This window comes from Pararge aegeria, chromosome 26, assembly GCF_905163445.1.
Source record: "Pararge aegeria chromosome 26, ilParAegt1.1, whole genome shotgun sequence".
NCBI lineage: Eukaryota > Metazoa > Arthropoda > Insecta > Lepidoptera > Nymphalidae > Pararge > Pararge aegeria.
The window spans coordinates 1,335,774-1,360,485 of NC_053205.1; the positions used below are offsets into that span (position 1 = coordinate 1,335,774).

Here is a 24,712-nt window from a genome sequence, read left to right on the forward strand (position 1 = left end):
TACTTCTGTGGCGTAACAAAATTTTATCATTCGCCTTATTCTAAGTTTGTAGAAAAAAAGGCACTAACACTAGAAATAAGGTATTTAATACATTGAAAATATTTCAATATAACGCATTATACAGTTACGAGTATCTCATAGTTATCTCAGCGTTAGAAGTTATACTTCTTTGGCGTAACCAAATTTTATCTTCCACTTCTTATAAGTTTGTAGAAAAAACGACACTAACTGTAGAAATAAGGTATACATTTATAAATATAATATTTTTAATATATTATACATTAAAATATTTTAATATAACGCATTATCTAGTTATCTCATTATCGTACAACCAAGTTTCACACAAAATTAAAATTTGAGATTTTTGTACAATTGAATCAATTGAAACACCAGACTTTGACAGTTGAAATTGTACATAAACCTTTTTTTTGTAAAACAAAAATGTTGACTATAGCTAACTTCAGGGTGTTGGTTTTTTGTGACGGTGTGCGCGCATCGTAAAAATTTACTCTCATTATTTTTCCCTAACGCGCCAAAAGATTTCCTTCAAAAATTTGTAAAGCCAATAACCGTTTGACTATAAGGCCTCTCCCAAGAGGGTGTGCCCATTAACACCACGCTGGGCACACATATTGGTGATCGCGGTAGACGGTAGTAGTCGCACAGAAAATGCTGCCGCCCTCTCTCTGTTATACTGCCGTTGTCGCCTCGTACCATATCATTTCTTTTATTTATTTATTAAGTTCACTAATTATATACATATTTACCATATACAGTAATAAAGTTGAACAATATTCTACACATTCACTGCCTTGGTTGCCTGGAAGAAATCGCTACGAAACGATAAAACCGCAAAATTGTATACGTTGTTTTGTTATACTTTTCTTTTTTTCTTTGTACTTTTTGTGGTGTGCAATGAAAGTATATTCATTAATTCTATCATTTATTTATATGGACATCGATAAAAAGTGACCATGACATTCACAAAAAAAAAACGTGTGTGTACTACACGCGTTAGAAGTTATACTTCTTTAGCGTAAAAAGATGAAAATACATTTCAAAATTTGTATCTTTCGCCTTATTTTAGAAAATAGTAGTTTGCAGAAATAACGACACTAATAGTCGATATTAAAATTTGAGATTTTTGTACAATTGAATCAATTCAATCACCGGAAAGAGCACGCACACTAACTTCAGGGTGTTTGGTTTTTTGTAACGATTTGAGCACGCATCGTAAAAATTTACAACATCATTTTTCCCTAACGCGCCAAAAGAAGTATAACTTAAAAAAAAAAAATAATAATGACATGTAAATACAGCAAAAATAAACATAAAGATTGGAAATAATAGGTGTGTGTTCTTCATCATTTGTGACGACTTGACTGTTTCACGAACTCGTTTAAGTCCAAATCGTGAGTGGTTAGCTTGATGCGTCTAACGGGCAGCTCCCATACCCGCACGATGCCGCTGTCGTCGCCCGCTGCGACGCGACACGACCTGGGAACACAGAGTAATGGCTGTTTTCACCATCAACAAACAAGTCAATGCCTAAGTAAGTAACGCGTAATCAAAGGAGATTCCTAGGCATGCATTAAAAAGCATTAAAGCATTATTTCACCAATCGATTTTCACTAGGCAACTCATATAACCTAACTTGTCTATGATTATCGCCACAAGGTTGTAGTATTTTGTGTTCATATTGTCATACTTATAATTTTTCGTATTGATTTAAGGCTAATAAAAAAAACCGAATTTCCATTTTTATAAACTGTCAATGTCAGTATCAGAATTCTCCAAACTTAATGATCAGTCGAATCGGTGTCGTTAAGATGGCCACTAATAGTCAATACATATTTAAACATTAAATAACTATATTAAAAGAATTTTAACTTATTTTCGTGGTTGATCAACCTATTTTTTTTTTATAATTTTTTTATAATATCGAGATATCCCATAACATTATTGTGTATGTACCTAACCATGAACTATTTTTAAGAAATATTGAATGTATTTTCACAAAAATATTTCTTAATCCCTACTAATGTTCAAAATTCAAAAAAATTCAAAATTTATTTATTTCAAGTAGGCCTAATTACAAGCACTTTTGAAACGTCAAGTCTGTCTGTTTGTAGTGATTCTACTACCGTTTCGGAAGGCAGACTCCACCGAGAAGAAGCTGGCAAGAAACTCAGCAGTTGCTCTTTTCCATCATCAACAATTTACATTTTGCATTTTAACATTCATTTTCCAATCTTGTGAGAGCTGAAAGCGGAGCCGGATGCTTCCAAGCAACCTTGTCATTATAAATGTCAATGTAAGTTTGTTTGTTACGCTTTCACGCAAAAACTACTTAACCGATTCTCATGAAACTTTGGAAGAACACATATTCTTGGAAGTGTTAGAAGTAATATATGATGCTTTTTATCCCGACATTAAGCTCGGTCCCTTTGGGAGAGGGGATGAAAGTGTTTGACGATTTTACACCATAACTCCGACAAATTAAAACCGATTTAAATAAATATTTTTTTAGAAGTTATAATATGTGTTTAATTTTGATAGAGGACAGAATTCCTCAGCGAACAGCGGCAAACCCCTCATTTAAGGCTTGGCGATACTGAATACTTTATATTTTTTTTAGAACTACAACTAAATTTAATGCCACATCAAAAAACAAAATCCAAACAGCTAGTTTAAGAATAATAATATGAACATTAAAAGTAAGAGCACACTTGCATGTTGTGAATACATTAGACATGCATCCAACCAATTCTAGCGTACGACATATTTTATATTTATGATCGCCTGGTGAGATACCCAGTTTCCACCCAGAGGAAGGGCTGGGTTATGTGGGATTCTTCCTCCACCCCCCTAAAAAAACCCCCTCGGTGGCCGCCCTTGGCACAAATCGGAAAGAACCTCCTAGGAACTCCGACCCACCGGGCTAAATGAAATAAGTAACCAAAACGCGCATAGAGAAGAAGAGAAGTGTTCACTTCTGAAACCTTCGCACTCACCCGCTCTGGTAGACGGCGATGCAGTTGACGCCCGCCTTGCCATCTAGCCCGCCCACGGGCAGCACACAGCCGCCGCACGCGTCCCACACACGCAGCAACGCCGCACCGCGCGCCAGGCCCAGCAGCAACACCCCGCCCGACACCCAGCTCAGGCACGACACGGCCGAGTCCATGTGCGTCACCTGATTTTCCGGGTGAAACTTCTCTACACAAACCTTGTGATTTTTGAAGTAAAACTTCTTTAGGCGCGACTAGGAAGTAACTCAGATTTTTTCTAACGGAGTAACGCTTACGTCAGACGTCTCTGTAGTTTCCGCTATTTAAAAATAATAATTTGGATAGATCGTAAGTATAACGGATCAATAGCAAAGTGAATAAAAATTCAACAGTTTTAAAAAAAATCTCTAAATACACTTGTTTATTTATTACTTTTGTAATAAATAAATTACTAATAACTTTTCTGACGATTGCGACTTTCTATAATATTCAATTATAGGTTATATTGACATGTGCTGAACTAAACTTCAATTTTCTACTCTCAATTATTTTATTTAACAAATGAAAATATTTATAAAATATGAAAGTATTATTGATGAATTTTAAATAGAATATAAAATGAAATAGTGAATAAGTATTAAATGCAGAAATGTGGAGATTCGTAGAAGAACCAAAGTTACCGACATAGCTCAACGAGTCGCGAAGCTTAAGTGGGAATGGGCCGGGCACATAGTTCGGAGAAAGGATGGACGTTGGGGTCCCAAGGTGCTGGAATGGCAGCCCCGTACTGGTAAGCGCAGCGTTGGTGGACCCCCAACGAGGTGGACAGACGATATTAAGCGCGTCGCAGGTAGCCGTTGGATCCAAGCGGCTCAGAATCGTGGAACTTGGAACTCCCTACAAAAGACCTATGTCCAGCAGTGGACGTCTATCGGTTGATGTGATGATGATGATTAAATGCAGAGGCGGAGTCCCAGTAACATTTACTCTTTCATCGATAAATAATAATAACAGTTTTACCTCAAACGCGTGTAAAGGTTACACGCACTCACTTCTTTTTTTCAATAATAATAATATTTATTTATTTAAATTTAATTTCGTTGCATAATGTTCGCTCGGTACTTAATTCCTGAGCAATTGTGGTTAATGTTATCGTTTATGTATCTATAACTAAATTGTGGAAACTTCATTTGTTTATGTGATATAAAAATACGGCATTACTTTCGTGTGTACTATAATAAATTGAAAAAAAATTGAAATGAAAATTTATTTGTTCACATAAAACAATAGCAGATAAGGCGGAGAACTTCTGTTAAGTTTAAAACCTGTGCCAGAAGATCTCGCTCTTCCATTACAAAACACATTTTTATCTCAATTTATTTATATATTACTTTTTTTTTTTACTTTTTTTTTTTAATTTCTGACATGCGAGTAAAACATGCAGTGTGAGTGCGATTATGTTATTTGTACGTGCGTGTGTGTGTGTGTGTGTGTGTGTGCGAGTGTGCGCGCGTGTGTGTGTTTGTGTGAGAACGAAGTTTAAGTAATAATATTAATAATAATAAATAATATAATAAACTTACACAGACATAATTCTTCTTCTTCTTGCCCTTATTACATATGTCGTATACAATAACCACACAGAGAGACACACGGATGCACACACATCAACACAATCATACACAGGCACACACATTACATTTTGTTTTATTATTAAGTTATCTTTATTGTATTCAACCAGGAAGGAAGTGATTTCCACGACACAGGGAATCCTAGTGTGGAAATCACAGACTTTATCTGTATTCTTTGGCTTACTTTTTATGTGTTTGTTTGAAATAAATAAATTTTGTCCAAAATTAAATAAATATACTACGACAATACACACATCGCCATCTAGCCCCAAAGTAAGCGTAGCTTGTGTTATACTTAGGTGCTAAAATGACTGATGAATATTTTTATGAATATAATACACATAAATACTTATAACATACATATAAACACCCAGACACTGAAAAACATTCATGTTCATCGCGCCACATATTCCAGATGCGGGGACTTTCTGAGTCCAAGGCAGGTAGGGTCGCTTCCCACTGCACCAGTCAGGCGTCAGTACTGTCTGTTACCCTTGGAAAGCTGATAAATAAATAAATAACTTATCAACTTCACCTCTATTGAACATATTCAAACGCACTAATGAGGTGGGAGGGGCTTAGATAGATAAGGTGGGGGTCAGATAGGTATAAAAGGCGACACATTTGTCGAATTTTTCACTTAACAATTGTTCATTGGAAAGTCAACATCTCCTGAGGTTGCTCCGGTTTCGGAGCGAAACGTGCGTAGAGGGTATATTGCCGAAGATCTGTTTGGTGTGGAGTATAAGGATTGAAGAAGTTATAAATTACACCACACAGATTCTCCTGCTTCTCGCGGAGTATAGCAAATTAATTTTAATTTTGATAATATATCATGGATTTCCGCAAAATAACACCTGCGTCACAGTTCTTTACCTTCAGCGGAGCCCCCTGCGCGACGTCGTAGATCCGGAGCTCCGCGTCCATCGAGAGGGACGCGAAGACGCCCGGCCACTGGGCGCAGAACTCCACGCTGAGCACGCAAGTCGCGTGTCCGTCCAGCACTTCATACGCCGGGTCCGCCGTGTCGCTCGACGCCGCCGCTAGCTTGCATAGAAATAACTTGCCGGCCATCGACCTAAATATAATAATCTTATATCTTTATACGAGCAATTCTTGTATATATGCACATATATAAATGGAATCTCGGAATCGGCTCCAACGTTTTTCATGAAATTTCGTATACAGGGGGTTTCGGGGGCGATAAATCGATCTAGCTAGGGTTCATTTATATTGGAGTCTCGGGCAAAAACTGCAAAAAATATCCTTTTTGAGAGATTCTGATGCGTGCGGTGCGAGAACGGTAAACGTTACGCCAAACGACGGCAGTATGGAGTAAGTATATCGGAATTGGCAAAATTGTAGTTTCTTTAATCTTAATATATATAAATCTCCTGTCACGATGTTTGTCCGCGATGGACTCCTAAACTACTTAACCGATTTTAAATTAAATTGGCACACCGTGAGCAGTCTGGTCCGACTTAAGAGATAGGGTAGCTTAGATCTTTAATTATAGTCGCAATTTTATTTTATTGCAAATTTTTTGTCTATAATTAATTGACAGTCACATGTTATATATATATATACTACTATACTCATTTAAGGCTTAGCGATACTGAATACTTTAAAAACAAAATCAAACGCAGACGAAGTCGCGTGCAACAGCTAGTGTTCTATAAAACTGTCCGCGCCAACATACGAATAATTTTTCGAAGTCAGCTCATTCGCGGACGAAGTCGCGCGGGTCCGCTAGTAATAATAATAAGAACATAACATCTTAAGAAGCTTTCGCTCGGTTGTTGGATCAAGGGTCGGATACAGAAGGCAGTAGTCCTTGAAACGGCGCGTATTGTGAGGAGGTTCCTCACTCTGGAGCCCTCACCGCCGGTTGCTTGGGCATTCAAAAGCCTCGCAAGCGGAGGGTGGAAGTTTTTTTTTTATAAATTTTTGATAGTGTTTTTTAATTTATTTTTAATTTTAAGCATTGTGAATAATTTAAAAAAAAAAACAAAAATAATAAATGATAGAAAAATAATAATCAATAGTTTTAGTAAACACAATAAATTAAAAGATACAAAAAAAAAAGGATATGTACTTATTATTTACACGCGTTCGAAGTTTTACTTCTTTGGCGTAACAATAGAAAAAATTTATATTTTTGAAGCTAAAAGGTAATATTTAAACTTATCTTAGTTATAAGCTAAACTGTAATATTTATTTTGATAGGCCTTAAAGGACTGGAATGCATGGCTGTAAAATAAATTAAAAAAAAAAAAAGGTATATAATGCATTTAAAGTTTTATTAAAACGCACTATCTAGTTATCTCAATATCGGACAACCAAGTTTCACTCATTGTCATCTCATTTGAGATTATTGTACAGTTGAATCACCGGAATGAGCCCGCGGACTTTGACAATTGAAAGTGTGCACTGTCAAACCTTAACTTCATGGTGCCGGGTAATTAAGTACTAAGTTGCATCGTTGGTCCCGTTTTAAGTACCAAATCTAACCAAATCTAATCTAATTCATCTAACAAAATCTAATTCAGTACGGACCCAAGGTCACGGGTTTTCTCCGCCAGGCATGATCTGACGTAGTGTTTGTATACTCTATGGGTAACTTATCGATAAAATAAGAAATAAAAAACACTACGTCCTTATAACCTAATAATAATCTATACCTACATATAATCCTAACAATAATCTATACACATAATAAGATTCGTGTCCGTTTGTAATATAAAAATAACCGTTTTTTACTACATGTATAAGTATATATATATATAGATTTTTTCTGTTTGTTCCGGCTAATCTCTTAAATGGCTGTACCGATTTTGACGGGACTTTTATTAGCAAGTAGCTGATGTAATAAGGAGTAACTTTGGCTACGTTTATTTTAGAAAAATAACAAAACTCGCCGGAACCGGTTGCCCCTGAGTGACTGAGGGTAGCTGAGTAAGAATCTGTCATAACCTCTGCGTGGCGTGGGGTTAAGGATCCATGGGGATTTATCCACGGTAACGTCATTTCTTTAATCATCGGGCCAGAAGGGGTAACGTTTGTTACAGTTTAAAATGGCTTACCAAAACCTTAAGAAAGAAATGAAAATAACCTCTAAGGGGTTATTACAGAAACTATTTAGACAGATATATAAAAAGTCTCTAAAGTCCAGACAGGATTCCATTATATCGCCAAATGGGCATTTGGCGTAAATAAATAAATAATTATTCTACGACGATATCTATGTATTCCACACACATCGCCATCTAGCCCCAAAGAAAGCGTAGCTGTGTGCTAAAATGACTGATGAATATTTTATTGAATAATACACAAATAGTTATTATATACATATAAACATCCAGTCACTGAAAAACATTCATGTTCAGTACACAAACATTTTCCAGTTGCGGGCATCGAACCCACGGCCTTTGACTCAGAAAGCAGGGTCACTGCCCACTGCGCGGCCGTCTAATTTGGCCTGTGAATTATGCAAGTGCGTATCACGGTGTCAGCAAAGCTTAAAGAGAAGATACTTCGATGGTACGGTCATATAATGAGATGTGAATGGGCTACATCTGTACATTATAAATATTTATCTGTATTATATTCATAAAGAAATTCATCAGTCATCTTAGTACCCATAACACAAGCTACGCTTACTTTGGGGCTAGATGGCGATGTGTGTCGTAGTATATTTTTTTTAAATACGTATATATATTTTTTTAATTTTGAACAAAGTTCGCAAAAGTGCAAGAAGAAAAAGAAGTATGTCTGTGTAAGGGAGCCACACTCACCCAACAACAAACACGTCGTGAGGAGCCTTGTCGCTCGCGGGCAACAGCGGCGAGCTCCTGACGAAGTCGAAGCAGGTGATGTCGGGCGCCAAGCCCTGCGCCGAGCCCACGCTGTAACTGGCGATGCTCTCGAACACCCGCACGCCCGCCTCAACCCGCCACGCGTGCAGCGAGCCGTCCGACCCCGAGGACAGCAGCACCTGGCCGACACACGACACATTAACACAGACAGTCCCACGCTAGGGCGACAACACCTGCCAAACTCACGACAGATCAACTCAGACAGTCCCACGCTAAGGCGACATCACCTGCCAACACACAACAGCTTAACACAGACAGTCCTACACTAGGGCGACAACACCTGCCAAACACACAACAGATCAACTCAGACAGTTCCACGCTAGGGCGACAACACCTGCCAAACACACAACAGCTCAACACAGACAGTCCCACGCTAGGGCGACAACACCTGCCAAACACACAACAGCTTAACACAGACAGTCCTACACTAGGGCGACAACACCTGCTAAACACACAACAGATCAACTCAGACAGTTCCACGCTAAGGCGACAACACCTGCCAATCACACAACAGCTCAACACAGACAGTCCCACGATAGGGCGACAACACCTGCCAAACACACAACAGCTCAACACAGACAGTCCCACGCTAGGGCGACAACACCTGCCAAACACACAACAGCTCCACACAGACAGTCCCACGCTAGGGCGACAACACCTGCCAAACACACAACAGCTCAACACAGACAGTCCCACGCTAGGGCGACATCACCTGCCAAACACACAACAGCTCAACACACACAGTCCCACGCTAGGGCGACAACACCTGCCAAATACACAACAGCTCAACACAGACAGTCCCACGCTAGGGCGACATCACCTGCCAAACACACAACAGCTCAACACAGACAGTCCCACGCTAGGGCGACAACACCTGCCAAACACACAACAGCTCAACATAGACAGTTCCACGCTAGGGCGACAACACCTGCCAAACACACAACAGCTTAACACAGACAGTCCTACAATAGGGCGACAACACCTGCTAAACACACAACAGATCAACTCAGACAGTTCCACGCTAAGGCGACAACACCTGCCAAATACACAACAGCTCAACACAGACAGTCCCACGCTAGGGCGACAACACCTGCCAAACACACAACAGCTCAACACAGACAGTCCCACGCTAGGGCGACAACACCTGCCAAACACACAACAGCTTAACACAGACAGGGCTAGGACTAGGGCTCCTATATAAAGTTGAAGAGTTTGTTTGTACTGGAATCTAAAGCGGTGATAGCCCAGTGGGTAGGAGCTCGACTTCAATTTCGGGGAGCCGAGCTCGAATCCCAGCATGCACCATAACTTGCATGCATAACTTTTTAATATTACGTGCGTTCTTTTTTATTGGTCCACTTAAGAATAAAACAATTGACGACAACTAGGTCACTCACCTCACCTCAAACCACACGGAGTTTATGAGACAAGGTATAGATTAATGATATTCATTTTAAAAACAAGTTTGCAATCACAACCCTACCAGTAGTCAGTACACAACAGTTAGATAGCAAGTTTATTACAACTTAATGAACTTAAAATATCACTTGCTTCAACGGTGAAGGAAAACATCGTGAGGAAACCTGCATGCCTGAGAGTTCTCCATAATGTCAAAGGTGTGTCGAGTCCAACAATCTGTACTGGACCAGCGTGGTAGACTACCCCTTTAACCCCCTCTCACTGGGAGGGAACCCGGGCCGAGACTGCGTTGGTAGGATGATGATAATGAAGGAGGGGTGGTAACTAGCCACCGCCGAAGCAAGACGAATCAGTTATCCACGTTTCGGATACGTGCCGCTAAGATGTGGAACGCCCTCCCGGCAACTGTGTTTCCTGCCACGTATAATTTGAGTACATTCAAGGCTAGAGTGAATAGGCTTTTTCTAGGCAAGCGTGCTCCAACCTAGACCTCATCATTGCCTTCTAACGGGCATGATTGTCGTCAAGCGCTGGCCTATCGTTAATAAAAAAAATAAAAAAAACCTGGTCGGCAGCTCCCCTGCGCTTGCCCCGGGCGCTGATCTGCATGGCCAGCAGGGTGTTGGCCAGCGGCGCGTCCGCCCAACGCAGTGCCGACACCCGTCGGCACCCGTGACACCCTGCGGGTGATGCCAGCGTGGCGCCGGCGTCAGCGCACCCACCGCTGAGGTTGCAGACCACCACTTCGCCTGATGTTGTTCCTGGAAGAGGAATTTCACCAGCGTGCACTGAAGGTCATAACGTAATTGGCCTCGCGACTAGCACGTCAGACAGAATTCTGTTAAATATAATAATATCTGGGTCAAGTTAAATTATCATAATTATGCCAGTTCTGGATAATGCTTAGAGTCCCTATACAATGCCTTTTGGCATTTGGTTATGCAGTATACCATTGTTTTGACATGGTAGCAGTTTTCCGAATGTTTTATTGTAGGTAATTCTGTCACTACTAATTGGTACCATTAAAGATTCCTTTATTACGTACACCTACACAGCACAGCAGTAGCACAACTTAAGCTCTGTGGAGTGATGCAAAAATTTAGATAGAATTTAAAAAAAAAATTGAGTTTATCAATGCTTTCAATAGAAATTAAATCAAAAGGTCTTTAGGCTTCTATTTTTATTCATCTCACTTCAGATTTTACTTAATGGTTCTCGCTCCAGAGACGGGCCATAGTAACTGCGACTCAGTCTTGAACTATAACAGTATTATCGAATTTGGGTTTCATGACACACTTATGTAAAAAAAAAAAAAAAATATGGTCAATCAACGAGCTATGAAGAGGAATATATTCTCTGTACGATAGAATTAGAAACGAAAAGATCCGCAGGAGAGCCGCACAAGTCGCACAAGTTGAAATGTCGTAGATGCATCAGAATGTAATGCTGGCTTCGTAGAAATATTACACGTAGCCTGTATTTCCAGGATATGCAGTGCAGAAGAAAAAAATTTGGAAAATCCAAAAGTGCACGCCTCATAATCTCATTTTTTTCACAATAAAATTGAAATTTTTTTAACTGAAACTTTCAATGCTCATTACAATTTTTTTTTTTCATATTAATTATTATTCATTTTTTGTAAACAAGACACGGGAATGTCATAATGATTGCACATTGAAAGTTACAATTAATATTAGCTAGAATAATTACATGGAAATTTAGCGACAGTGAATTGAACGCTCATATTAACTAAGAAATTATGTCGTGTGTTACTTTAGATAATTAAAAAAAAATTATTCCGATACGATCATTTTTTCGACCAATTTTGATGCCACATACACCCGTCCATACACGGACGTCCAGAAAAGATTATGTTTAATGTTATTATTTACTATGTTAAACAAAAAAATTGTTATTGAAATGTATTTTATGTGCCTGACAAATTATTTGACTTGATATTAGTGTACTCAAATTAACCTGTAAGTGCAATATAAATAACAAAAAATCAATTTCAGTTTCGAGAAAACTGCTTTTTTTGAAATGTCGAGAGTAGAGCACAACCTCAACGCTTCGCTTATGAGGCGTGCAATTGTGTGCGAATTAAATATAAATGATCTTTATTAAAAAATTATAATTTTAATTTAATATTACTTACCAATCTGTTATAATAGCTAAATTCATTACATTTACATTATTAAAATCAAACTTCTTTAAAACGTTGTGAATTCAAACCGGATGCTACAAAAAAAAGAGGGGTAAGAGACACAAATACAAAAATGTGTAGGATGAAGCCGGCAAAGAATGAAACAGAAATACACATACTTTATCTTTATTTTTCCTATTTAAGTTACCAAGGAAACCGAATAAGAGCTAGTTCAGACATGGCGGATTCCGCGCGGATGCAAATCGCGCGGTTCTAAACGCAAGTGTTCAGACAGGCGCGGATGTACATGCGGAGTGCCGTTATTCGCATAGGGTGACAGTCCAATCATGGAAGTCGAAGAAGCAATATGTGTGTACTTGTTGCTCCGTAAAAAAGAAAGAAAGAAGAAACGGCAGTATTGGGTGCATCCAATATTACGCGATCGGTTTACTCATGGTCAGTTTCAGACTTTATATCCAAAATTAAGAAGTTTTGAACCAAAATTCTTCAATTATTTGAGAATGTCGATAAATTCATTTGATGAATTATTAGAAATGATGAGTAAACAAATTGAATCTAATGATACCCATATGAGGTCAAGCGTGTCCCCAGAAGAAAAACTCGTGATCACATTAAGGTAAGATATTTATTTTATACGTCAGAATATATATTTTGTACTATAGAAGACTGTGAATCGTCAGTGCTATTGCATGATAAAGGCGATGGAGACTCTCCTGGTACTATTGTAGAATATCCAGTGAAATATCCTTGTGGGTTTGAATATTGTTGGTTTTGCCAAAATACTGCATTAGGCGTGTTTTGCTGGCTCGTGATATGAATAGGCGATGGTAATTTCTGCCCTTTCTGTATTACCTGGAGCAATTCAATTTTAGTAGCCAATCGTTTATTTTCTGGAACTTTCTTTAACTCTTTATACAATGACATGCAAAAAAGTTTATCATCATCATCTTGCTTTGACATACTTTCTTGTATTTGTCTTTGTATTTTATCTCTTGATTCAATACTATTTTCTAATATGTTAGCCAATCGCTCTTCTGAAGTAATTTTAGTTTTCTTCCTTTTATTGGGTACCGGTTGTATTTCACGTGCATTTACAAAATTATCTAGCTTTTGGTCAATGTTCCGAATTTCTTCATTTTTGGCTTCATCTATGTTTGTGATAGTTTCTTTGTTTTCTATCGTCTTCTGAAGAAAAGAAAGCCGGTCGAAATACATGTATTTTGAACCTTTACATGCACCAGAACCAGAAGGAATTGATTTGCCTTTCTTGAATTCCTTATTATAAGCATCACGGATGTTCTTCCATTTTTTTTGTAATGATACACCTGGAACAGAAATCACTATCTTTAACAAATATAAATACAGTAGCGGTTAGGTAATTCAAGACACTCATTATGCTTTAACTAGCGGACCCGGCAGACTTTCAAAACGATACAGATTAATATTTTATTTTTCAGATATCTGGGTACTGGTTGTTCCTTTGGAGAACTACATTACAACTTTCGTCTTGGCAAATCTACAATCACAGGAATTGTCCGTGAAGTATGTGAAACTCTGTGGGAAAAAGTCACAAAAAACGTCATGCCTGAACCCAGCGAAGATATATGGAAGAAAATAGCTAAAGATTTTGAAAAATATGCAAATTTTCCCAATTGCATAGGCGCCATAGATGGCAAGCATATAAGGATTACAAAACCCAAAGATTCGGGTTCTTTGTATTATAATTACAAAACTTTTTTTTCCATAGTACTGTTGGCACTTTGTGATAGTAACTATTGTTTTACTTTCATAGATATCGGATCTTACGGAAAAAGTAGTGATTCTGCAATTTTTAAAAATTCAGCATTTTATAAAAGGTTAATAGAAAAGTCATTACACATACCAAAACCTAAACCAATATCTGAAACAGATCCTAAACCATTGCCATACGTCATAGTTGGCGATGAAGCGTTTGGTTTATCCGAAAATGTAATGCGACCCTATGCAGGTAAAGGGCTATCATATGAAAAAAAAATATTTAATTACAGGTTATCAAGAGCTCGACGTTTTATTGAATGCACTTTCGGAATTCTGGCAAACAAGTGGCGCATTTTTCATAGGCCTATAAACGTGAATATAGACTTTGCCGAAGACATAATAAAGGCCTGTTGCGTGCTACACAATTTTGTTAGAACTAGAGATGGTATACAGTATGAAGATACTTTACATACTGCGCCAATGAGTAATCTTATTACATTACATGCAGGAAGGGGTACACCATCATCATTAAACATTAGAGACAAATATGCTAATTACTTTGTGAATGAGGGTCGTGTAGAATGGCAAGACACGAAAATATGAAATTAAAATTGTTACAGTTCGCGCCAAATAACTAAACTCAAGATGGCGCGTCGCGTTGGTGGGTTGTACATATTACAGTTAATAGCTATACGTTACTGTGGTAACGTGATAGTTTTCCCGCGCTCGTTACGTACCGCCAAACAACGTTATACACATTTCAGTTATTTGGGGTGGACTGTCTATTACAAAACATGTAAACTACCCTGGTAAAATGTATAATTAAATGTCTACTGACCAAAAAGAACCTTCTTTTCCAAAGAATCCTCATTTTCTCCAAAAATCTCCACCAGCTCCTGCCAAGCTCCGTTTTTAATCGTTTTGTTAGAATATTCTGCACATTGGATGTTCCACAAAGCAGGTCTTTTTTCCACCTCATCGATGAATAGCTCGGTGTCGAAGCGATCCATTGTCACCGTCCGATACGCGCGGCTTCCGCGGAGCAACTGAACGCCCTCTAGGTACGTCAAGTAAATAAAACCGAGCGGCGACCGCGCGAATTCATTTTCTCGGTTGAGCCGCGCGGATTGTCAATCCGTGCGGACAGGTATGAACGATTTGTAAGGCGCTAATGTAATTAGGATCCGCGCGGTTCAACCGCGCGATTTGCATCCGCGCGGAATCCGCCATGTCTGAACTAGCTCTAATATCTAGATATAGAAACAAACACATAAATGTATAGGACAAAGTGAGATAGAAAACATTATAATTTTTTTTACCTATTCTAGTTACCATGGAAACTAAACAATAAACCTTACATTTATCATAATAGTTCTGATACTCCACATCCACCTTTATCTCTCGTAGGTTTTAGAAGTTATACTTCTGCTGTGTGTGAATAAATTGCACAGGATTTAGTTTTTAGTTAAATACTGTTTAGTTACTAATACTATTTTAGTTCTTATTTCTTCTAATGTGACCGGAGATAACAACGATAATGCTGTATACACCTATAAATAATCGATAATTGTAATGGCACTAGACAGAATTCGTAATTCTATCTTTTCCAACAGCAAGCTGGGTATCTCACCAGGCGATTGCAGACAAGAAGATGTCACGAAGTTTCCCGAACGCTGCCCATCCGTGAAAACTATGGGCAAACCATATTAGGAGAGACCTTCAGTCCAACACCTGTTATAGGGTACTGGGTGCTTGCTAAAGTGGCTGAGGGTGACGATGATGCGCGACTTACCGTAAGCCAGCAGAGCAGCGACCGTAGGGTGGTACTTCAGCGCCGACACACAGTTCTTCTCGGCCAGATCCATTGCGTGAACAAACCTACAAACCAAATAAAGCTGCATACATAATAATCCCTGCTAATATTATAAATGACAAAGTAAGTTTGTTTGTTACGCTTTCACGCAAAAACCACTTAACCGATCCTCATGAAACTTTGTACACATATTCTTGGAAGTGTCTGAAGTAATATAGGATACTTTTTATCCCGACATTAAGCTCGGTTCCTTTGGGAGAGGGGATGAAAGTGTTTGACGATTCTACACCATAACTCCGAGAAATTATAACCGATTTAAATAATTATTTTTGTACTATAGAGGTTATAACATATGTTTAATTGTCCCCAAACTTTGTGTAGATCTGAATGTGGTTTGAGATAGAGGACAGAACTCCTCATTTAAGGCTTAGCGATACTGAATACTTTAATTTTATTTAGAACTGCAACTAAATTGAATTCCACATCAAAAAACCAAAGTAGAGATAGCCCTAATGATTGCCAACCTTCGTAAGGAGACGGCACCCTAAGAAGAAGAATTTTTATTACATACTAGCTGTTTCCCGCAACTTCGTCTGCGTTTGATTTTGTATTTTAATCTGGCATTCAATTTAATTGTAGTTCCAAAAAAATTTAAAGTAGATATTCAGTATCGCTATGCTTAAATGAGGGTTTGCTACTGTCCGCTGAGGAGTTCTGTACTCTATCTCCAACCACATTCATCAGATCTACACAAAGATTGGGCAAAACTAAACACATATTACAACCTCTATAGTACAAAAATAATTATTTGAATTGGTTATAATTTGTCGGAGTTATGGTGTAGAATCGTCAAACACTTTTATCCCCTCTCCCAAAGGAACCGAGCTTAATGTCAGGATAAAAAGTATCCTATATTACTTCTAACACTTCCAAGAATATGTGTACAAAGTTCCATGAGGATCGGTTAAGTAGTTTCTGCGTGAAAGCGTGACAAACATACTCACATTGACATTTATAATATTAGTAGGGATGTCTTCCCGTTGGTTAGGGGAGTGAAGGGGCTCACTACATCGTCAGGTCCGTGAATGATGACTGTAAACAAAAAGTCAGTGTATTATACTATAGTGTAAACGAAGGCCTCCGCACCTGTCCTCGCTCCGCTTGAGAGTGTACACCTTAACGAGGCCGGCGCTCTGACACCACGCGTCGTGCTGCGAGCTGCCCAGCGACACGGCCAGCGAGTTGCCAGCGCTGCTCCACGTCACGCCCAACACCGACGACTGATGGTCGCCCGACCCGTCCTTCAGCTTGATCTCCTGGAATTGTTTCCTTCCATAAAGTTCTACCGACTCATATAAAAGAAGCCAAATCTACTTTCTTTTGGCGCGTTAGGGAAAATGATGAGAGGTAATTTTTAAGATGCGCGCGCACACCGTCACATAAAACCGACACCCTGAAGTTAGCTATAAGGTTTGACAGTGTACGCTTTCTATTGCTAAAGTCTGCGGGCGGATTCCGTTGATTCTATTGATGCAATTGTAGCTCAAATTTTAATGTTGGTTGTCCGAAATATCAGTATTCCAAATTTATTTATGTTTATTATGAACATTTATTTAATTATATAGATTTTTTTTGTGATATTTAGATAAACTTTATTTAACTAAAACTGATAATGCGTTATAATAAAACTTTCAATGTATTCAATACCTTTTACTAAAAACGTAGAATAAGGCGAGAGATGAAATTTTTGAAAAGATTTTTATCTTGTTACGCCAAAGGAGTGTCACCAAACTTCTAACGCGTGTACATAAGCACACACACGTTTTTTTTTTATTAAAATTCTACTTTGTAAAAAATACTAGCAATCAATGGTTTGTAAAATTTGCACGCAAACGAATGGAAATACACTGTGACTTCGTAATTGATATTTAAATGCCATGTATATCAACGAGTGTATTATGAAAATAAAGATCTATCTATCTAACTTCTGCCCGCGACTTCGTCTGCGTGGACTTCAGTTCGGTCTAAAGATTCGCTCGTTAACAATTTCAAACCCTACCACGGCACGGTTCAGTGATGCCCGAACAGACAGACAGACAGAGATGGGGATATTAATGTCACAGCTCATTCCTTTTTCCCTCACTCTTATAGTCCGCTGGGCGGCTTTTTTAAAACTCGATAGTGAAATATTAAATATTTTACATAGATACTCTACATGTAACTATTCTGTAATGTCCCGTCGGCAGCGCGCTAACCACGACTATATCATGCGGTCACTGATCCGACTACGCGACGTTGTCCAATCACGTGTATTTCGTTCCACAGTGTAATGTTACTTTACAGAAATAACATGATTTGTTATTTTTTTGATGTGAAACATATGTAGGCAAAGGTAAACAGGCCGGGGCGACGCATCGCTACGCTATATAAGATATATGTACATATGATATATATAATATATATGTACTATACGTAGTCGAATTGTAGCGATTACAATAGATTTTATTTTATTTTGTTTTTTATAAAAATGTAATAAACAGTCATTATTTTATGAAATCAATGGGTAATACTTTATATTTTTAGTACGCTATATCTAATTCCAGTGGTAATCTGTTCTTTTATGCATATAACTTGTATATAACAATTGCAATGTTTCACATCTGCCAGGCGTCCCGCGACTCACACATATTTTTTTTTAATAATTTAATATTGAATTTTAGAAAGTCGTAGAACAAAAGTAGTTAGTTCTAATGATAAGAACTCAAGGCCGACTGCTTTCGGGTATTTGTTATTTCACCCTGTATCCACCTTGGTGCAGAAACTTCACCTGCAGCAGCGTAGCAGAGAGGACTTCTTCCTCGTCAGAATCCGAGGAGTCGTTGAGAAGTTGCGATTCTTTATAGTTCTGATCGAGCTGGTCCATCATCGCCGGCACCACTCGCCGTAGAAATTCGTTCAGCCCTGAGATGAATGAATGAATGAATACTCTTTTATTGTAAACCACATTACAGGAAAAATGTTTTAAAAAAAAAACTAGTTTACACGATTTCAGTGGCGTGCACAAGGTTTTTGACCAGGGTATGCATAAAGAAGGAAGATGGCATAAAATGGAAAAAAATACTTCGCATTTATTAGTTATACAAGAACACGAACACTTGAAGAAAACCTTCTTGCATGGAAGCTGGCGTAGCGACCCGCCGCCATTTTGATTTTATTTCGAAATCGCGTACGTATCGGTGATGGGGGCCAAAGTGCCCCAAAGCATATATACATCTTTGAAATCTTCAAATTTGTGTTAGCGGTAGCTCACCTAGCTGATACCTGCGCTACGCCTTAAACATATTGAGACGTCACTACAAGATTCATTTATATACCTACAATTGCTTTAATAGTATATTGCTTTATATTTTGCTTTATATTATATGCCTAATTCATAATAATCCCTACTAATATTATAAATGTCCATGTAAGTTTGTTTGTTACGCTTTCACGCAAAAACTACTTAACCGATCCTCATGAAACTTTGTACACATATTCTTGGGAAGTGTTAGAAGTAATATATCCCGACATTGAGCTCGGTCCCTTTAGGAGAGGAGATGAAAGTGTTTGGCAATTTTACACCATAACTCCGACAAATATTAACCGATTTAAATAATTATTTTTGTACTATAGAGGTTATATATGTGTTTAATTTTGCCCAAACTTTATGTACATCTGATGAATGTGGTTGGAGATAGAGGACAGAACTCTTCAGCGGACAGCAGCAAACCCCTCATTTAAGGTTTAGCGATACTGAATACTTTAAAGACAAAATCAAACGCAGACGAAATCGCGGGCAGCAGCTAATAATTATATAAATACCTAGCTGTCCCAGCGAACTTCGTACCTATTCCGGTCTAAGAGGAATCCAAAAAATCAAATATCATAAGAATTTGTCCAGCCGTTCTTGAGTTTTAAATGGTGTAACTAACACAACTCTCTTTTATATTTATAGATTTAATGTTTTTCCAAATAGAATAACAACTATATTCTTTGTGAAATAACATACCGGAAACTAAGATCGTAAAATGTTATTACTGTTACTGGTTCGTTTGGTTGTCAACATTGTAAACGGTACCTGAGCCGTATAAAAGTAGAAGCATTACCTTCTCAAGCATTCATTCTGTATCAAGTAGTTGTATGGGGAAACTCAGCTTGATTATATGTCAAATGTGAAAAGTAAAGAATATTATAATTCCAAGTCCTATCCCCACGTTCTCCAACAATTGTAAAGAAAAATATGCAATTTTACACTAAAATGAATGGAAATAACGGTGTTTTCCGGAAAAAATAAAAATAAATTAAATGCAATTAAAATAACTATCAAAAATTAGCACTCCAGAAGCAAAGTCCATCCTCCTTAGCCGTTCACTCTTGACAGAGTGGTCGTTTGGGTTACATTATTGTTGATTATAACAACAGCTCGACCGATTTCGATAAAATTTAAATAGGTCCACATGGAAAGTATGCGCTTTAAAACAAAAAAGAATTTCCAAATCTGTTCAGGCGTCTTCGAGTAATCGGGTAACATACATAAAAAAAAGAAAAAAAACAAGAAAAAAAGAAGTGTGTGTCAGCTCCGATACACGACTGGAGTCTGGACTTTACTCCTGTTAGGATTTAAATTTAAATAGCATTATAATTTCCACTTCTTTGTTATTTTTTTAATTTAATCTTATTTTTGAACGAGACGATCGGTTGTCATTCTCCGATTGGTTAACGCCGGTAGACGCATAACGGCGGGAACCAATCAAATTGCTTGGATTCTACCTGGACGCTATGAGTTTTGGCGGGAAATTGGGTTTTCTTCTTGGCGGGTTGGATCGTTCTTTTAGAGAGTTATGGCCTATGGGGTGAATTGCGAGGTTGTAAAACGATAAGTTCCTATTGTCATAGTTTATAAATTAATTTAATAAAGTGATATTTGTATGGTATGTTTATTTGCATATTTTCGTGGCCTCATCGCTATCCTACTAAAGTTATAATACTCCTTAAGTACGTTTGTCGAAAGATACACAAAAAGAGTTTATTTAACTGAATAAAGATTAATACCATATGAAAGGGTAAATTAAAAATCCCGTGCAATTTATTCACACACGGCGGAAGTGTAACTTCTTAAAAGTAGATTACGGGAGTTTGAGGTGGATGTAGAGTATCTGAACTATTAGGATAAATGTAATGTTTATTATTTAGTTTCCATGGTAACTAGAATAGGTAAAAAAAATTATTATGGTTTCATCTCACTTTGTCCTATACATCTATGTGTTTGTTTCTTTATCAAGATATTTTTCGGTTTCCTTGGTAACTTAAATGGGAAAAATAAGTTAATTAAACGAAAGCGACGTTGCATGTTTGCGCATCACGGTTGCCGGGCATGCAACGTCGCAAAGCGAAAACGTAACGAGGTCATTCATTAGTAGATTATTCTCCTCACATTTTTTTCTTACCGGGCCGCCTTATATATGAAAATCGATTCTTAAGGAGTAATCCAAAATCCAAAAATATATTCATCACTATCTTAGTACCCATAACACAAGCTACGCTTAGTTTGAAGCTAGATGGCAAGTATTGGCATAGTATTGATAGCGAGTATTGTCGTAATATAGTCAAAGTCAAAGTCAAAAATATCTTTATTCAAGTAGGCCCACAGGTGGCACTTTTGATGCGTACATAAGAATTACACGGTAGTGAGATGATGGCGATAACCACATTCGTAAACTTAAAACTAAAGCTACGAGGGTTCCAAACGCGTCCCGGTCTAAGAAGAAGCCCACAACAAATTTAGCCGGGTGTTTTTTTTTTTTTTTTGTTATCGCCATCTCACAAAGTAATTTTAAATTAGTAGAAGAGCAACCTGGTTAGAGCAATAATTTACACCCAAGCTTTTTTATCGTTTACGTAGTCCTTTATACTATAATAGGACTTTTCTATAAGCTTACGTTTAATACAAACTTTGAACTTTTTAAGAGACATCTCCAAGATGTCAATTGGTAGTTTATTGTAGAATTGTATGCAATTTCCTTTAAACGAATTATGAATTTTATGTAACCTAGTATATTGCACTGTAAGTTTATTCTTACTTCTAATGTTTAAATTATTGCCGTCACATTTTTTCTTAAATTTAGAAATGTTTTTATGGACGTACATTAAATTTTCAAATATGTACTGACTATACACTGTCATTATTTTAAAATCTTTAAATTTATCTCTCAATGACTCTCTCGGACCCATTTTGTAGATAGAACGAACAGCCCTCTTCTGCAGCACGAAAATAGTGCTAATATCAGCAGCATTACCCCAAAGTAAAATTCCATATGACATAATGCTGTGAAAGTAACTAAAATATACCAGTCTAGCAGTTTCTACGTCGGTCATATGGCGTATCTTCTTTACCGCATAGGCAGCAGAACTAAGCCTGTTCGATAAATTATTTACATGAGGGCCCCATTGAAGTTTAGAATCTAACGTTATTCCTAGAAAAACTGTCGTATCCTCCAGTTTCAGTTCCTCATTATTAAGTAGTACAGTGGTTTTCACGTGTTTAACATTAGGTAAAGTGAATTTTATACACTTGGTTTTTTTTCCGTTAAGAACCAAATTATTAGCTTCAAACCACTGTACCACTTTAGCGAGAGAGTTGTTTACGTCGTCAAAAGCTAGTTCACGTCGATTTATTTTAAAAGTCAGTGATGTATCATCGGCAAACAGAACTATCCCGTGTTTATCCTTGGCAAGGTAAGGAAGGTCATTAATGTAAATAAGGAACAGAAATGGTCCTAATATAGACCCCTGTGGGACACCTATTTTCATAACTGATCCATTAGACCGTTTTCCATTCACGTCGACTTTCTGAATTCTATCGCGTAGATAGTTACTCATTAAGTCTAGAGCTACACCCTGAATTCCATAGTGGTGTAGTTTCCTAACTAACGTTTCGTGTTGAACACAATCAAACGCCTTAGATAAGTCACAGAACACACCAAGTGCATCACGTGACTCCTCCCAGGCTTCAAATATGTTTTGTATTAGCTCAACACCTGCGTCGATTGTTGAGCGACCCCGTGTGAAACCAAATTGCTTAATATGAAGTAAATTATACTTATGAAAATGGTAAAGTAATTGATTTAAAATGAGTTTTTCAAAGATTTTACTGAAAGTGGGTAGTACGGATACTGGTCTAAAGTTAGTGGGGTCAGAAGTACTACCCGATTTAAACAATGGAACTATTTTACTAAGTTTCATTAAGTCAGGAAACACACCACAATCTATACAATTATTAAATATTAAGGCTAAATCGGGTGCAACAATATCAATTAATGATTTGACAACGTTTACGGAAATGCCCCACAGATCATTTGTTTTTTTATTAATTAATAATTTAAAGGCTTTAATAACGTCAGAGCCACTAACATGCGTGAATTTAAAAGAATGGTTACACTCAGGCACATTTTCCTTTAATAGAGAGAGAGCCATATCTGGTGAAGAGTTTAATGATTCTGTTGTGGAGACGGGAATGTTGGTAAAGAAGGTTTCAAAAGCAGTAGCCACCTCGAAATCTGTTGTTAAGGCTTTATTATCTACATTAAGTTTAAAATTAATATTTCGTGGTGTTACTCTTCCCGTCTCCTCATTAATTATGTTCCAAGTAGTTTTGATTGCATTGCTGCTATTTTTAATTTTATTTTTGATGTATCGCGTCTTTTCTAAGTGGCAAGCGCGTTTAAAATTCTTGGAAAACAATTTAACATAATCCCCAAACTTATCACCAGTGTTAAATTGACGTTCAGCATACAATTCGTACAGCTTTTGCCTATTTTTATGAAGTTCAACTGTCGCCCACTCACTAAAATTTAATGTATCAGTAATCACAACCGACTTACTAGTAAATATAGAATGAAATAGTCTATTAAAGGTATTGAAAAAGGAGCTGTACATTGCATTTGGAGTCGCCCCTGAGGGTAGGAATGGGAGGTCATTTACTAGGCTATATCTCATTTTCTCTATGCGGTAATATATATATATATATATATATATATATATATATATATATATATATATATAAAATGTATGCCCATTTCTTTCTCACCTGGCGGCGGGTACTCCTTCAACACATCTTCCTCCGCGTTCAAATCCTCAGGGTAGACAATACTGCCCATATCGTTGGATGCGTTCGTTTGGGACCCCGCGCCGCTCTCGCTAAACTCCGTAGTCTGGGAAGAGCTGCTTCTATTCGTTCCCGAATCCTGGCTTATGCTGTCAAAGCCCACCGCTTCACTATCAAATCCGGTTAAAGACATTTTAGCTTAATTATAAAGCTATTTGCTGCGATACTTCTACTAGAACTATTTAGCTGTGTACAGATTGCTAAGCTTAAAAAATATGAATATGATTGTTTTAGTTGCTAAGCAACGGCACGTCTTTTTTTTTTAAATGGCTCTCGTTTGTGTACAATTTACCCAATTGGGTACAATTTACTTCGCCAATGTCGCTTTAGGTACCTACAGATAATATTATCCCACCAAAGACATTCTGTAAAAAACCAGCTAAGTCTCGATTTTCATTCACATTCATTCGACATTATTTGTACGTTAGTTGGTAAAAGTCAATTTTATGTACACGTTATCTGTTGTAATAGTAATAGCCCACACTGGTATTGGTAATTGGACGCTAGTGTCTCATTTAAGGCTGTTGTTGATTGTGCAACATAATTGTACTGGAAAAATTGAGGTTTTGTACCCTTGTGTACCCTTCAACGGCCAAGTCACACATTAACTATAATAATAAATCGCAGTAAGGAACCTCCGACTTGGCACGACTTTATCTAGATTTCATTACTTTTTAGAGATAAAAAACCAGCTCCATCGAGACTTGGCCAGTTTTTTACTGAATGTTTTTGGTGTGATTTCACTTTTTTTTGTAGAAACGTGGGCATAACATTTATATGTTATATATTTATATAGATATTTATGTTATATATTTTATTTGTATTTATATGTAATATATTTATATATATATATTTTTTA

General features: G+C 37.5%; 3 protein-coding genes across 4 annotated transcripts; 1 reads left to right on the plus strand and 2 right to left on the minus strand.

The window, feature by feature from the left end:
• Positions 1-1,314: 1,314 nt before the first annotated feature.
• LOC120635296 (cytoplasmic dynein 2 intermediate chain 2-like) lies at positions 1,315-24,044 on the minus strand. The gene is made up of 9 exons (XM_039906263.1): positions 23,776-24,044; positions 18,478-18,611; positions 16,797-16,966; positions 15,630-15,715; positions 10,501-10,697; positions 8,437-8,636; positions 5,519-5,720; positions 3,015-3,196; positions 1,315-1,497 (listed from the first exon to the last, which is right to left on the minus strand). Exons 1-9 carry the CDS (start codon positions 23,984-23,986, stop codon positions 1,365-1,367), a joined length of 1,515 nt encoding a protein of 504 aa, XP_039762197.1. The 5' UTR covers positions 23,987-24,044; the 3' UTR covers positions 1,315-1,364.
• LOC120635297 (protein ALP1-like) lies at positions 12,317-14,676 on the plus strand. Of its 2 annotated transcripts, XM_039906265.1 has the most exons (3): positions 12,317-12,716; positions 13,558-13,956; positions 14,128-14,676. In XM_039906265.1, exons 1-3 carry the CDS (start codon positions 12,427-12,429, stop codon positions 14,438-14,440), a joined length of 1,002 nt encoding a protein of 333 aa, XP_039762199.1. In that variant the 5' UTR covers positions 12,317-12,426; the 3' UTR covers positions 14,441-14,676. The 2 variants fall into 2 exon arrangements, with proteins under 2 accessions (XP_039762199.1, XP_039762198.1); XM_039906264.1 differs by having other exon boundaries at positions 13,558-14,676.
• LOC120635298 lies at positions 12,707-14,871 on the minus strand. Its single transcript, XM_039906266.1, has 2 exons — positions 14,676-14,871; positions 12,707-13,425 (listed from the first exon to the last, which is right to left on the minus strand). The coding sequence occupies exons 1-2, from the start codon at positions 14,845-14,847 to the stop codon at positions 12,731-12,733; spliced, it is 867 nt and encodes a 288-aa protein (XP_039762200.1). The 5' UTR covers positions 14,848-14,871; the 3' UTR covers positions 12,707-12,730.
• Positions 24,045-24,712: the final 668 nt, after the last annotated feature.

Excerpts from the sequence above, each read along its gene's own strand:
- LOC120635297 (XM_039906264.1), top strand. The coding sequence starts at position 12,427 with ATGGAAGTCGAAGAAGCAATATGTGTGTACTTGTTGCTCCGTAAAAAA. Across the intron at positions 12,717-13,557 it reads AAACTCGTGATCACATTAAG|ATATCTGGGTACTGGTTGTT; the intron begins GTAAGATATTTA and ends TTTATTTTTCAG.
- LOC120635298 (XM_039906266.1), bottom strand. The coding sequence starts at position 14,847 with ATGGATCGCTTCGACACCGAGCTATTCATCGATGAGGTGGAAAAAAGA. Across the intron at positions 13,426-14,675 it reads GGAAAAGAAGGTTCTTTTTG|GTGTATCATTACAAAAAAAA; the intron begins GTCAGTAGACAT and ends TTTCTGTTCCAG.
- LOC120635296 (XM_039906263.1), bottom strand. The coding sequence starts at position 23,986 with ATGTCTTTAACCGGATTTGATAGTGAAGCGGTGGGCTTTGACAGCATA. Across the intron at positions 16,967-18,477 it reads TCTCTGCTACGCTGCTGCAG|GAGATCAAGCTGAAGGACGG; the intron begins GTGAAGTTTCTG and ends AAACAATTCCAG. Across the intron at positions 1,498-3,014 it reads ATCGCCGTCTACCAGAGCGG|GTCGTGTCGCGTCGCAGCGG; the intron begins GTGAGTGCGAAG and ends CTGTGTTCCCAG.